This window comes from Rhopalosiphum maidis, chromosome 3 (assembly GCF_003676215.2).
Source record: "Rhopalosiphum maidis isolate BTI-1 chromosome 3, ASM367621v3, whole genome shotgun sequence".
NCBI lineage: Eukaryota > Metazoa > Arthropoda > Insecta > Hemiptera > Aphididae > Rhopalosiphum > Rhopalosiphum maidis.
In genome coordinates, this window is record NC_040879.1 from 59,861,451 (window position 1) to 59,875,543 (window position 14,093).

Sequence of the window (14,093 nt, forward strand, 5' to 3'; positions counted from 1 at the left end):
GGTTTCTACTTTAACCTTTTGACATACAAAACAGCACCAGATATTTGACGTCAGGAGGTAGGACAATCTGCCGTAGGCGGATTGCATAGTCAGGAATCGATTTACACTGGTTGATGAGTGATGACAGACACCTAAACACTCAAATCCAACTTTTCCGCATTCAAAACAAGACCTTCAAAGTATTGAACTACCTAATCAGTAGTAACAACAACTTTGTCAACATCGTTTTTACCTATCCCTGTGTGCAACAATTGGTGATATAGATGTCACATAGACTTCTTTTAAGTAATGTGAAGTTATAAATTAATACCTATTAATTTCTTTGAGATGTACTTGGTACGTTAAACGCTAGGTTGATTAATATTATAAATACCATGAGGTTGGATGAGGAATCATACACATCTCTATAACCTCGCATGGTTGCCATATTAAGTAACAACCTATTACATGCTCTATTAGAAGTTACAAAACAGCGCATTCATGTCGCATAGAAGATATTATCAATTATTATTACAACTATGTGTTATCAATGAAATGATTACATTTAGACTCACAAGGATATCACATAATTAACCTCTTACGGAACTTACTTTAGGTATTATGTATTAACCAGGCAATGATCCAAGAGGGCCATAGGGCCTGGCAAGGTAAGCGCCCGTTAGAGGCGCAAAATATCGAGTAGGAATGGGAGCGCAAAATTTGAATTTAAAAATCTTAGCCAAAATATTTAATATATTAATATCTGTTATTAGATGCGAGTTGATTAATACTGTGTTAGTTGTGTTATAAACTTTCAATTAAACAAGAACTTGCATCTAAGATGGACTATACATCAGTCATCGAAGAGTTCGCTTCTAAAAAAGCTAGAAAATTTAAAATATTTTAATTATGTTGTACTAAATTTACTATATTATTTGTGTTATTTTATTTGCATTTTTATATAATTCTTGTATGTTTTAGTGTATTTTAGGAGTTTTCATTCAAGTTACGAGTATATCAAAGTACCTATAGGTGATACAAATCTATTAATTACGTTATTATTATCTTTATTTTAATTTGAAATATTATTAAACTTTTGTTATTTCAACTATTAAAATAATAAATTTTAGCTTTAAAGTATTGATTTTGCTTATAGATAAATAAGTTAACATTAATTTTTTCTTTTGTGAGGGCGCTAATTTTTATTTTTCCTGAAACGCCGCTTATGATCGGCCCGGTCCTACAAAGGGCTATGCCCCCTCCCCCTCCGTACTCTGCCACACAGGTAAATTTTAGGACGTTTGTTTTTAGCATCCGATAAAATACGATACGCACATGGTATTGCCCTCCCCCCTTAAATATATTCTGGATCTGCGCCTAGTATTTATATATAGTTTTTAACGTGTTTATTGATTTTAAAGTTTTGGTTCCTGTACGGCTATATATATTTTATTTTTGTACTTTCAGTGGTCACAGAAATAATTGTTGAATTTACTTAAAATTTCAGAGGGATGCTAAGCTCCCTCTCTGGCTACACCCTACACCATTGATTTATTAAATATATTTGTGTATTTTATTCATATATGAATAATTAATAATAAGGTATTTAAATTATTTATGATAATTGACAAATAAGTACTTAAGTATCCAATAAATATAAAAATAGAAGTAGGAAGTATGAGTCAATGGATATTTTAGGAAATTATCACTGAGCGGCATAAAAAAAAAATTTTCACTGTATATGTCATAATCAAAATTAACAAATATTATGAGCCTAAAAAAACTTTTTTGTATTAAATATATAAAATTACCTACATGGCTACATCCATTAATACTATCACAACTCACAACACATAAGTAAAGTAGGTACAAATAATTTATGAGTTAAATTTATTCTTTTTAATTAAAAAAATGGAATCAATTGTTAACGACATACAGACATACAGATTACACTAGACATAGATACTGTATTAAGTTTAAATCCAAATAAAAAATATTAAATTTTAAGTTATTTTATACTTTTCAAAAGATGAAAGTCGTTGTATATGTTGAACTTTGAACGTTTACAGGAGTCTCTAACCTTTTTTTATGTCGTGCTAAATCTAAGATATGTTTATTCATCGTGGGCCAACATTTTTCAAGGAATAAGGAAGTAATGAAATTGAAGAATAAAAAAGATGCAATATTATTTACCTACTATAATACAGTGCCGCAGTTAGAAAAACTCATTGATTACGAGTTCAAAGAATAACATCAAATAAAAAAATTAATAAATTAATTTTATTTAACTAATTATAAATAAATTAAAAACTATTGAAACTAATATATTGGTATCTTAACAACATAAATTAGTGGGCTGTAGGTTGGAGACTCCTGGATTTAACTAATAGCTTGTAAGAACAATGAAATAAAATAAAAAATAAAACAATTAATTTGTTGATCTTTACCTGAACGCCCGGATTGACTGAAGAGTCTGAAGAACAGATGAAACATGTAGTATTTTCGCGTGGAATAAATTGCTTTCTCGCATTATTATTATATGGGTATTGGGTATACCTACGGGGAACGGTCACACATGTTTTCCATTCTCAATAGTTATTAAATTTGTACTTCCAAAATTCAAATTATCAAACGAAATGATATGTATATGTAAATAATATATAAACAAATAACATAAGAAATAATATTATTAAATAAATTATATAATAATTTTAAACTTAGTCATTTTTACAAAATATCGTTGTCGCCCAGTAATTAAATATATCATCTACTAGGCGACAAAAAATTTTCTCTGGGCGACATTAATGTTAAAATATCCACTGGTATGAGTGAATTATACCATTGTATATTGATACTTACTATATAAAAAAAATGTAGCTTTTATAATTTTTAAATATAAATTTAGTTTAATTTATAGAAATAAATTACCATATAACATTGTTGTGTATTCTGCTATTTTTAAAGCTTTATAGTTTATAGTGACTATTACTTATTGGTATAACATGGGTATAATATTAATAAATAATAATCGTAGCAGTAATAATAAATGTAAGATTACTAAATAGTAGGAGTTAGTAAAGTTATAGTGAAAAATATACACTAATTAATCGTATTTGGATAAAATGTAGTATAGGAATAATAACAAAAAGCAATATTTTTCATGTAGATGTATAGTTTAATTTAATACAATCAAAACAGATCATGTAACAATGTAATTGCAACTGCTTTTAAATCAAAAATATTTAAAAAATAAACATTTATGTTTAATATTATATATAGTAATAAGAAAGCTATCTGTTTCATTAAATATATCTACATAGAAGTTAAGAAGTCTCCAATAATATCAGACACAAATGGATTATCAAAAAATGAGACAGTGTTATATTTGACAACTTCAAAATATATGCTTTCATGAGCCTTTTTTTATAATTATTTTAATACAAACAATGACATTATTTTTCAAAAAAAATTCATATCTTTTTTGTTTACAGAACTCAGAATACAATTTTCAGTAATTATATTTTCATATATAGTATCTGGAGGACTAGGATGAAATAATTGATTATAATCTATTTCATTTTTTAAAATTGGGTAACTAATAATTGATTCAACTATTTCAATTTTTTTTGTTCTTCTATTACTCTATTGTATACATCTTGAAGAGGAAAACGAAAATTTTTTAATGATTTGTAGGCAATTCTCAAATTTGAATCCACTAAATTTGTTCAGTGATCCATGTATATTTACAAGAGTGTTAGATGAATTAAGCCATGTACATTATATGTAATATACTTTTATATAAAAAAGAATAATCTATAGCAAATTTTCTTAATAAATGTTAATTAATGGCAACATTATTGTAAGCAATACATGTATCATCAGATTACAGGAGTCTAATGGGTAATGGCGCAATGTAACATCATAAAGTGTTTGTAGTTTTTAATCTACCCTTTAATACAATAGACCCAGAGTATAACAAAAAAGATCTAAACTCTGTTGCTTTCCAATGATCTAGTTCTTCTAACGATCGAGGAGAACGACTAAAAATTAATAAGCTCTAAAGAAATTTCATTAAATATAGGTATTATCATTTAAAAAACGAAATGGTTTTTTCCCTTTTTTTCAAAATAACAATAATCTTTTGACAACGCTCAAACATATATTGTGCATATACTGTAATACCACATTATCTACTATATTTATGTTAAATTTTGTAAGTAGACTAAAACCTGATTACAAAATGAAATATTTGTCTGTAAAGAAGAATTTAATTCAGGAAAAGCCATTCGATTATTTAAAAAAACACCTTCTACAATACATGAATTACAACTATGGTAGGCATTGTGTCCTTTTACAATCAAAATAAAAACCTTTGCTGGGGCATCACAAATAATCTGGCTAATATTTAAAAAAAAAGTTTTGTTATTGATACACAAACCATTGGCCAATAATAATTCCAATTCAGAAATTAAAAAAAAAAAATGCATTTAAAAAATCAGATATTGAATTTGCTATTTTATATTTACCATGGTAAATTCCAACAGGTACAACTATTTTAGATAAATGAATTTAATATAGGCCAAAATTGAATTTTGAACTCTTAGTTGTTGGAAGACCATCAATATTCAAACTTAACTTAACTATAGAAGTATTATTTATTTTATCAAAATATTTAATTAAAACCGGTATTATCATAAACTCAATACCTATATGAATATATGAACCTGGTTCTATTAATTATATCATATCTTTTGGGAGTTTGTAATAAGGTTCTTGAATTTTTGGATAAATAAGACCTTCTGACCTTAAAATAATTAAAAACTCATTAACAAAGTTATGAGATACATGGTATTTTGAAATTTATTTTCCAAAGAAATATTTTTGTCATTATCGTTAACAGTAGTAGTATGTATTACTACAGAATTAGTAGAGTTAAATTGTGAAATGCTAATATCTGAACATACAATCATAACTATTGTATCTTCAGACAATGTTGTTGCTGGAGTAAAGTTATTTGAAAATTCCTTCTTTGGTAATGCTACCAAAATCCTAATCCTAATCCTTCTGGTAATCCATACAGATACAACCCGAGTCCTTTTTGTATGTATTAACACATTTGATATAATTTGATTGAATAATACATTGAAATTGTCTTCTTGAGATTTTATATATTTCTTTTCTTTTTTTCAACTATTATAAAATAATAAATTATATTATTAATAATATTAAGGGTGATGAATTTATGTTAAGGTGTAATTTAAGCAGATCTCAAATTAAATATTTGTGATTATATTTAAATATAATTGTGTACTAATTAATTTGTTTGAGGTTAATCTGCTAATAATTATAACAAGTTAATGAAATACAACCAGTATCTACATCATAATTTTTGTATGCTTATATATAAATATTTAAGTATTTAACAATAAACTATTGTACTTTTTAATTAAATTAATTTTATACTTAATATATCTATTAAGTATAGCTTATGATAATTATTCACTATGGAAATTAAAAAAAATAAATATTTTATGCCTATAATAGACACCTGCCTAAAAAATAATATAAAAAAATAAATAGATTGTAATGTAAAGCCATTACATAACTTAGAATATAATACTACTGTATTGAAATATAATTAGGTGAATTATAACTTACATTTATTTCATTTCATTTTTAATTAACTTTATTATCACAGTATTTCAGCTTAATAATAATTATAATGATATAATAATATAACTGTATATCATTTTGGTATTAATTTGGTTAGGTATTTATAACAAATTACAAATTTATTTGTACACATTATATTGAAAAAATCAAGCAAAATAATCCCTGTAGTAGGTACTAGATACTTAATAATTAATAATTATTGATATTTGTTCTAATCAATATTTTTTTATAGAAAATTGATGTGCTATTCTTAAAGGTATATCATAGGTTATAACTTATAACCAACATATTATATTTATAAGTATTTATATGGCAATCGTTATGTATTATTATTAATAGAGCGTAATGAGCGTATAATTAATTAAGTTTATTAGATACAATTGTACACACCATAAATGTATATTGTTTTTTCTCTTGTAAATCTTTGATTACCGTGGCAAAATAATTCTTTGACGTGCTCTACAAAAATCACATCAGTACAACTAAAATTAATTCTACCTATTTCTGTGAGAAAAAAAAATTATTTTTAAAATAAGATATTATAATTTTTGGTTTTAAACAATAACTTTAAGTACCTTTAATAATGTTAATTATTTTGAGATTTTCAAGTTGGAAATTATTTTGAAATCCGGTCCATTAGCATTTTGATGAAAGTTTGTTTGTGAATAACCGTTGTAAAATGCACTTAAAAAAATTTTTAATATTCTTACTACCAATAGTAGAAATGAAATCTATTTATGAAAAAACATATTATATTTATATATGAGAATAAATAAAAAGAAAAAAATTTATTAAGATACCATTTTATTTTCAAATTGCTCATCATTTTTTATTTTTTATTCAATATTCAATATTTATTATATTTTGAATGTCATTAATAGGAAATATAGAAAAAAAGGTATTATCTAATGACTGCTTATTAACTACACCAGTTGATGAATCTAATAAATATTTTTCGGTTCTATCCATTCTTCCGTCAAGTTGTTTAATGTAACTATAAATATTCTTGAGAAGAATTATTTTATCAGTTTTCTCTAAAAAGACCCATCAAATATAATATTAATATACAAATTAAATTTCCAAGATTGTTATTTTTATAATATTTATTTAAATAGATAAAAAAAAAACAGAAATATTTTATTTGAATAGTGTTTAGGTATTTAAGTATTACCAGGTTTGTTTGAAACTACATTGTTTTGATTTACAATATGTTAAATCTTGTACCGAATGAGTGTTTAAATTAGAAATATTGAAGTTATCTTGTTGGGACGTTTCATTCAAATTTATTGGTTCACTGTAACTTTGATCTATAGAAATAACATACTATGTTATTGAAAAAATAATTATAAAATTTTATGATTTTTATTTGGTACCAAATAACATGAGTTAATAGTATGACGTATTTAAAGATTGTTTATATAATACATTGGAAAAAATTAATTGATAAATATTTAAGAAAAACAATAAGAATTAATTCATTACGATATTAATGACAAATATACTTTCATTACTTTCTAGGATTATCAAATACAGAAATCATTTCATTGTGTCAAGACTTTGTGGCATATATGAAAATATATCTGATTTTCTATTGCTTTCATATAAATTTGTATTGCTCATGTGTGATTGGGACAAGTGACAATTTTCATCAATATCATTAAGTGTATTAATTGCATCTACAAATAATACATTAGCTAATTAAAAATAATTGATTTTACATTTTTTTTTTTTTTTTGGTATATAATGATAATACATTATTACATACATGATATGGTACAATTACTTAGGGTTTTTTTACTATTAGACATAGCTAGGTCATTAGAGATTAAATTTGAATTAATACACTAAAGTCTTGATTATGAATAATTCTTTTACTGACTTTTTGGATGGAATAATATAATTATGGTCAACTTTTATAGGAGGATCGTATCTATCTAAAAATTGCATTTCATATATTAGCTTATTTTATTAAATATATACAAAACGATGAGCATTCATGATTTATACCACTGTCAGTATCTTCATTGTAACTTTTAACGTTTTTTTTTTCCTTTTTCTTCGCCCAAGACTTCTTTCAAATTCTGATAAAAATATTTCTCTTTCTTTCTGTGCTATCATATGAGTCTATATATATTTTTAAAATTCACGACAAATAATACAAAATATTTAGGTGTCTGTGTATAAACCAAATCAAATCAAAACATACAATAACTTTCACCGATTCTATATTAACTGGGAAGAACAACCTGGTTCATCTGCTTTTATTAGTGTTACTCTTTATTTGCTAGGCCATCTTCAAAAATCACCTAAACGTGTACTAAATGTCCAATTACTTGGTATAACAATAATTCAAGGACGTACACAGGGGAGTGTTTTGGGTGTTCAAACACCCCCCCCCCAATGTTTGGTTTTGTATGGTTATTTACTTATTCTATTTCAATGTTAATTGTCATATTATACTTTCATAGACAGGTATGATATTACATTATATTTGTGAAAAACCAGTTGAAGCAAAATAAAAATTTAATAATAACAAATTAAAATAATTAATATAATTTGAATAAAAATAAAAATACTTAAATAGGATTTATAAATAAAATAAAATTATACCTATTGTGTATTGACGTAGATAAGTATTTACGTAAAAAAACTGGCAACGATAGATTAAATGAATTAATATTGTTAAATGTACATAGAGACATAGGTGTTAACTGTGAAAATATTCTTAACATAATAACTAAAACTTCATGAAAATTAGATTTAGTATTGTAATATTTTCTTTATATCAATGTTTATACTTTATAAAAGTAGGTAATTTACCTATAGGCTATAAAAAGCTATAGCTAATTTTCATAAAAAAAATTTGTATGTTTATTAAAAAAAGTTCTACTTTTCAATAACTGATTATCAAAAACACCCCCCCCCCCCAAATTTTTTTCTGTGTACGTCCTTGCAATAGTTCTTTATTTCTTACAACTTAAATACTAGCTGAGTGATTATTAAAGACTAAGTATACCATACAAATGTATTCATATGAACAAAAGTACTTTAATAGACCTTTGAAAACAATTTATAAATGAAAAACACATTTAGATTTGAACTTTTAATTATGATATCAGAGATTATGCTTTATTATACTTTTTTTTAATATTAATATTTTAGTTATTATTCTAAAAAAAAAAAATTAAACAGAGTAAAATTAAAAGCATTATAAACCATAAGTTTAATTTCTTTTAAAAGCAACTAGATATGAAACAATTATATATTGTGATAAAATAAGTAAAATGAAATATGCCGCTTTATCTTTCACAATCTTAATTTTCCCAACAACCACAAAACTTCTTCCTTTTCTTTCTGTAAAATAATTAAAATATATTATAACATTTAAAAAAAATGTTGTATTGAAGAAATCAGAATAAATTTAAAAAAATATATATTTAAAAAAAATAAATATTTATGACCATGCATACAGAATTTAATAACAGTCTTATAAGTTTAATAATAAGTAATTAACTTGTTTTTTTATTAAATTTTCAAAAGTAAACAATCAGCGATTAAATCAAAGATTTATATTGGATGAAACTCTTTTCCACATCACACAATGTTGTTGGAACATATTTAAATGACGTGATTTGTCTCGGATTTAAAGTAATAATAACATCTTTTACTTCCATTTTATATTCACCATTTATGTTACACATTTTTAGAAATGTTTTGAATCCTTATTCTTCTTTAGTATTAAGTTCATTTTAGTTTAAATAGGTAGTAAATTTACAATAATTTGACAAATAAACTAATAATTATGGACATTCACTAAATACATACCATTTAAAATTAACAAGATTCTCAAAAATGTATATACCTATACATGCAATTATATGCATTATGTTAAAAAAATGCAAAAAAAAAAATTGTACTATTAAATCAAGAATAAGCCAAATCGTAAACATAATTGACAACCAACAAATTTGGACCTAAGTTAAAAAACATGCAAATGCATAGAAATCCTGCCCTAGTTTTAACTAAGAAACAAAATGTTCACCACATAAACAGGAGAACTTTGGCTGTATAATATTGTTTTTATATTTTTGATATCGGAACTACAAAAACTTTATTCCAAATTCAAAAATAATGGTTTTTGAAACAAAAAGAATTTATTTTTGTAAAATTGATATTAAATGATAAAAATTATATGTCACAAATAATGTTTTCAACTATAATGTATATCAATTTAGAGTCTTAACTATCACAACAGCGTAAATGGGTGTACCTTGCATAAAACAGTTTTATATTTTACATGTGTAAGATTATTTATGCTTTTTGCATATGTATATTGTATACATTATTATTGTAAATATAATTAATCTAATATTGTTATGAACTCTCACTTCTGAACAGCCAATGGCTTGGGAGTGTCCTATTACTGTAATGTAAATTTTTTTCTCTTATAAATTGTTAAACTAGTTGGAAAATAAATAAAATTGTGAGTGTGTATTATTAATATATCAGCTGTAGCGTCTTCTTGAGTAATAATATTAATCAATGCATTTAAGAAAAGAAAATTATACTAGAATTCAGATTTTAATGAACTTTTTAAATAATTTGATTTTTATTTGCTTCAAGAAATAATTTATATATATCAACGCTTACTCATATATTTACGTACTTGAATAGTCTATGATTATATGACAGTATTTAATTATTTTTATTTTTATTTAAAAACTCAATATAACAAAGAAGTTATTTAGTATATAACAGATTTTTATTATGTTAAACGTGGCTCTCTCAAATTACATTAAAATCCCCTTGAAACTACCATTACACTTGATAATCTTTTGCTCTTAATAATGCAATATGAAATTATTAGTTTTTTGTAATCTCGAGTATACAAATAATATTTTTATTATGGTAAAAACAGAAAATTGTGCAGTTAATTTAGTATAGTGATTGTGATTTTGGGAGTTAGCAGTCAATATTTGTAGTGTTTGTACAATATAGTGAAATGAAAAATAAGTGTAAATTAAATGCCTTCATATTTTCTGTCTCATTAATAACACTTAGTTAAATATTATAATTTTCTTTAAAACTGCTGACCCACTGGAATACTCCAAGTATTTTTCTCATTTTATTCTAATTATTCATAAATTATATTTTAACAATTTTAAAACACTCAAAAATATTACTTTTTGCTGATAATACTAACAATTATAAGACTATTATTAAATCATTCAATGATACATTAGAAATTTAGAATTTCAATTAGACTTGGATAACATTTTTAATTAATCTTCAGATAATGATTTTGAACTTAATTTAAATTAATGCTCTGTAATGCTTTTTCATATAAAACAAATACAAATCGTAATTCTATTTTTAATTAAAGTAGAATTCATTAATAGATACAACATGTGTCATTAAGTGATATAGTTATTTTCTTTGATACAAAATTAAAATTTAATGAACATAAAAGAAACATTTTAAATAAATCATCCTCGAAACTAGGTTTTCTTAAACACTGTCGCTCAGATTTAATAAACCATTAGCATTGGAAATATAGAAATTTATCTTAATTTTGATTTCAATTAGAAAATGCTTTACTATTATCTAGTTTCCTAGTTCTCTAACATTTACTCAAAATCTCAAATCTATCCAATACTCTATTTATTTTTTTTAAATGAAGAGTAGAAACATAATATTGTAATAGCTATAATGGAATTTTAGGAATTTTCAATATTGCTTTCCTGAAAACTTGTAAAAATATTTAAATTTAAATTGTTTATTCAAACTCTTCAATATGAAATATATTGCTCATTATTAGAAAACATTTTTTTTTAAATTCAATGTTAAAAGCATAGTCAATTATTTATTTTCCTTACAAAACACACATTCTATTTGTTAAATTAATTTACCAAAATATGTTAACTTCATTAAATAATATTCTGCTATATTTTTTTTTACTTTTTTATTTTTGATACAAAACGAACTTGCGATATTATTTCATTTTAAAATGTTATTAATTCTATTACTTTATTATTTATTACAACTGTGCATTTTAATTTCATATTTATATAAATGTATTCATACACTGTATAGAAATAATTAATTCATATAATACCTACAACTATAATATTTAAATATCATTTTTGTTAATGAAATTTCTGAAGTTTTGTTTCAATTATAATTCAAAGATTAATGAAATTTGGGTATAAATATGTATTATATAGTCAAAAAACCATTAACAAAATATCTTACCTGATATACTGGTTGATTAGAATATGCATCTCGTAATGATATCAATGCTTCCATAAAATCCTCTACCGAAGAGCATATTTCTTTGACTCTGACTGGTGACAAATGCATAAATTGATTCAACGTTAATAAAACCATTTCGTGATATAATGATTCAACATTATTTTCCATGTCCATGATTATTGAACAAATAATTTCAACGACTCCATTATCAACATACAGTTCTGTAAATATTATTAATATTCAAAGCTGCATAGCAGTATTAATACCAATCATAACTTACCCAATACATCATTATCCATTTGAGAATTAGTTGAGTAAATGAATATTACCGCTCTAAACTTCAAATTATTAATGGGTGTTTTCAATGAATTAAGAATCAAATCTTTACCTCCGAGTTCAATGAATTTCCAAAACACAGGTATGTTTTGACGAACAAGACCTATAAAATGTAAATATTAAACAATTTATACTATCAAAATACAATTATTAAATTTATCACAACACATTAATTGTGACTCACTGTAAATCGCAGCTAGTGCTTTGACACGCACATCATTATCATTATCGTTTTCCACCATATACATCAATGCTCGAAGTTTAAGACAATTTGTATTTTCCATGAACTTGTTCTGGCAATATGGATTATTCTGAACCAGTTTAGAAATAAATTCGCATGTTTTGATGCGCACAGACGAATGCTCGGAACGAAAGCAAGGTAAAAAGATATAGAAACCGCCAATCTTTACAAAATCTGAAAAATACTTTGTTAGATTCATATGTTCATACGGATAAAAATAAAAATGAAACAGAAAATTGGTACCATTTGCATAATCAATATTGTTAATAAATTTTGTTAAAACATCAAACGCAAATTCGAGTTCCTCCACTTGTTTTTTATTGTCGAACAAAATATTAATGGAATTATTCATTTCCTCGTGCACATTGTCTAACTTATGCGTCATAACATTTAACAAATATTGCTTCCTCTGTAAATATAAACAAAATCAATAAAACCATTCAACTACTAACAGCAACAATATAAACCATACTGAATATTGTATAATAATTTATAAATAGGTTGGAACTCAAATTGGTTAAGTACCTAATGGAACATTTTCAAAACAATTGGAAATATTTTAATCTATTTGAACAGAATAACAAGTACTTTATTGTAATCGTCGTCGTTGTCATTGTCTGAGCCGCTTAAATCGATAAGGGCGTGGTTGGCGTTCAAGCGTAGATGATGTCTGCGATGGATATCTTGGCGACGAAGCATTTTGACTAAATGCTCTTGGGTCGTCACCACCTCGATCATGTCGCTGACCAGCGTGACGCGTCGGCTAGGAGGCGGAGACCTGATTACTTGAAGCGAAGAGAAATCGTCGTTGCACTGCGACAAATTGTCAATGTAGTTCGACTCCGCCATCTGAAACTGTGTTGAAGCTGACGGTGACGGTAGGATGACTAGTGACAACGGGCGTAAGCGCGTGGTTGTAGGTTGTGCGGCCGCGCCGAAATCAATCGTGATTCGTAGACGCGGCTGAGTACCGGACGAAAAATCGATACCGTACGAGAGCCAAAGGCGGCGGTGGCGAATGAAGTTGTGCGCGTCGTTTAAGCGGAGAGAGACGGGTATGCGGCAAGCACGGACCGAAACGCGGGGGGGGCTGATCGGATAATATGGATCGACTCGTAGGTACAACACTGTCGATTGTCGTCGGAATAACAGCTAATAGCTATGTAGACCAGTGTTATAGTGCGCCGCCGACGCCACGATCAACAGGCCGTACTACGCGCGTGCGTTATGACCTCGCCAAACCTCTATCGCAGAATAACCAGAAGGGACACGATTTTAGTCTAACACGGTCTCTTATGGGGCACAAATTTGCTACACCTGTTGGAATATCAGTGTGGCCTGTGGAAAGCTATTTTCCATTATCGGCGCCGTTCCGACGTTTCGTGTGCTTTGTCTGCCGCGTAAATCAGCTCTTTTTTAAATTTTCGTCCTCCAAGTCCCGCCGATAACTTCTTTACCCGCGTTTTTCGGGCCTGCCGACGTTTTACTATCGTCGTGGTGGCTTCGTGGGTACGTGCCGCACGACCCGTGCAATCTACTGTCGACATGTGTGTAAAATCGACGTTCGACTGCAAAGTTACATGGTAAACTATATACATATTTATACTCTAAA

At 26.2% G+C, this 14,093-nt stretch overlaps 1 protein-coding gene across 1 annotated transcript; it reads right to left on the reverse strand.

Moving 5' to 3' along the window:
• Positions 1-8,890: 8,890 nt before the first annotated feature.
• On the reverse strand, positions 8,891-13,673 carry LOC113558512 (hsp70 nucleotide exchange factor FES1-like). Its single transcript, XM_026963992.1, has 6 exons — positions 13,070-13,673; positions 12,725-12,890; positions 12,425-12,655; positions 12,185-12,343; positions 11,905-12,125; positions 8,891-9,006 (listed from the first exon to the last, which is right to left on the reverse strand). Exons 1-6 carry the CDS (start codon positions 13,328-13,330, stop codon positions 8,959-8,961), a joined length of 1,086 nt encoding a protein of 361 aa, XP_026819793.1. The 5' UTR covers positions 13,331-13,673; the 3' UTR covers positions 8,891-8,958.
• Between the last annotated feature and the right edge of the window lie 420 nt (positions 13,674-14,093).

Coding starts and splice junctions, on each gene's coding strand:
- LOC113558512 (XM_026963992.1), bottom strand. CDS start 13,330: ATGGCGGAGTCGAACTACATTGACAATTTGTCGCAGTGCAACGACGAT. Junction 12,656..12,724: donor CAATATTGATTATGCAAATG/GTACCAATTTTC, acceptor AGTATTTTTCAG/ATTTTGTAAAGATTGGCGGT. Junction 9,007..11,904: donor CTAATCAACCAGTATATCAG/GTAAGATATTTT, acceptor ATTATTTTACAG/AAAGAAAAGGAAGAAGTTTT.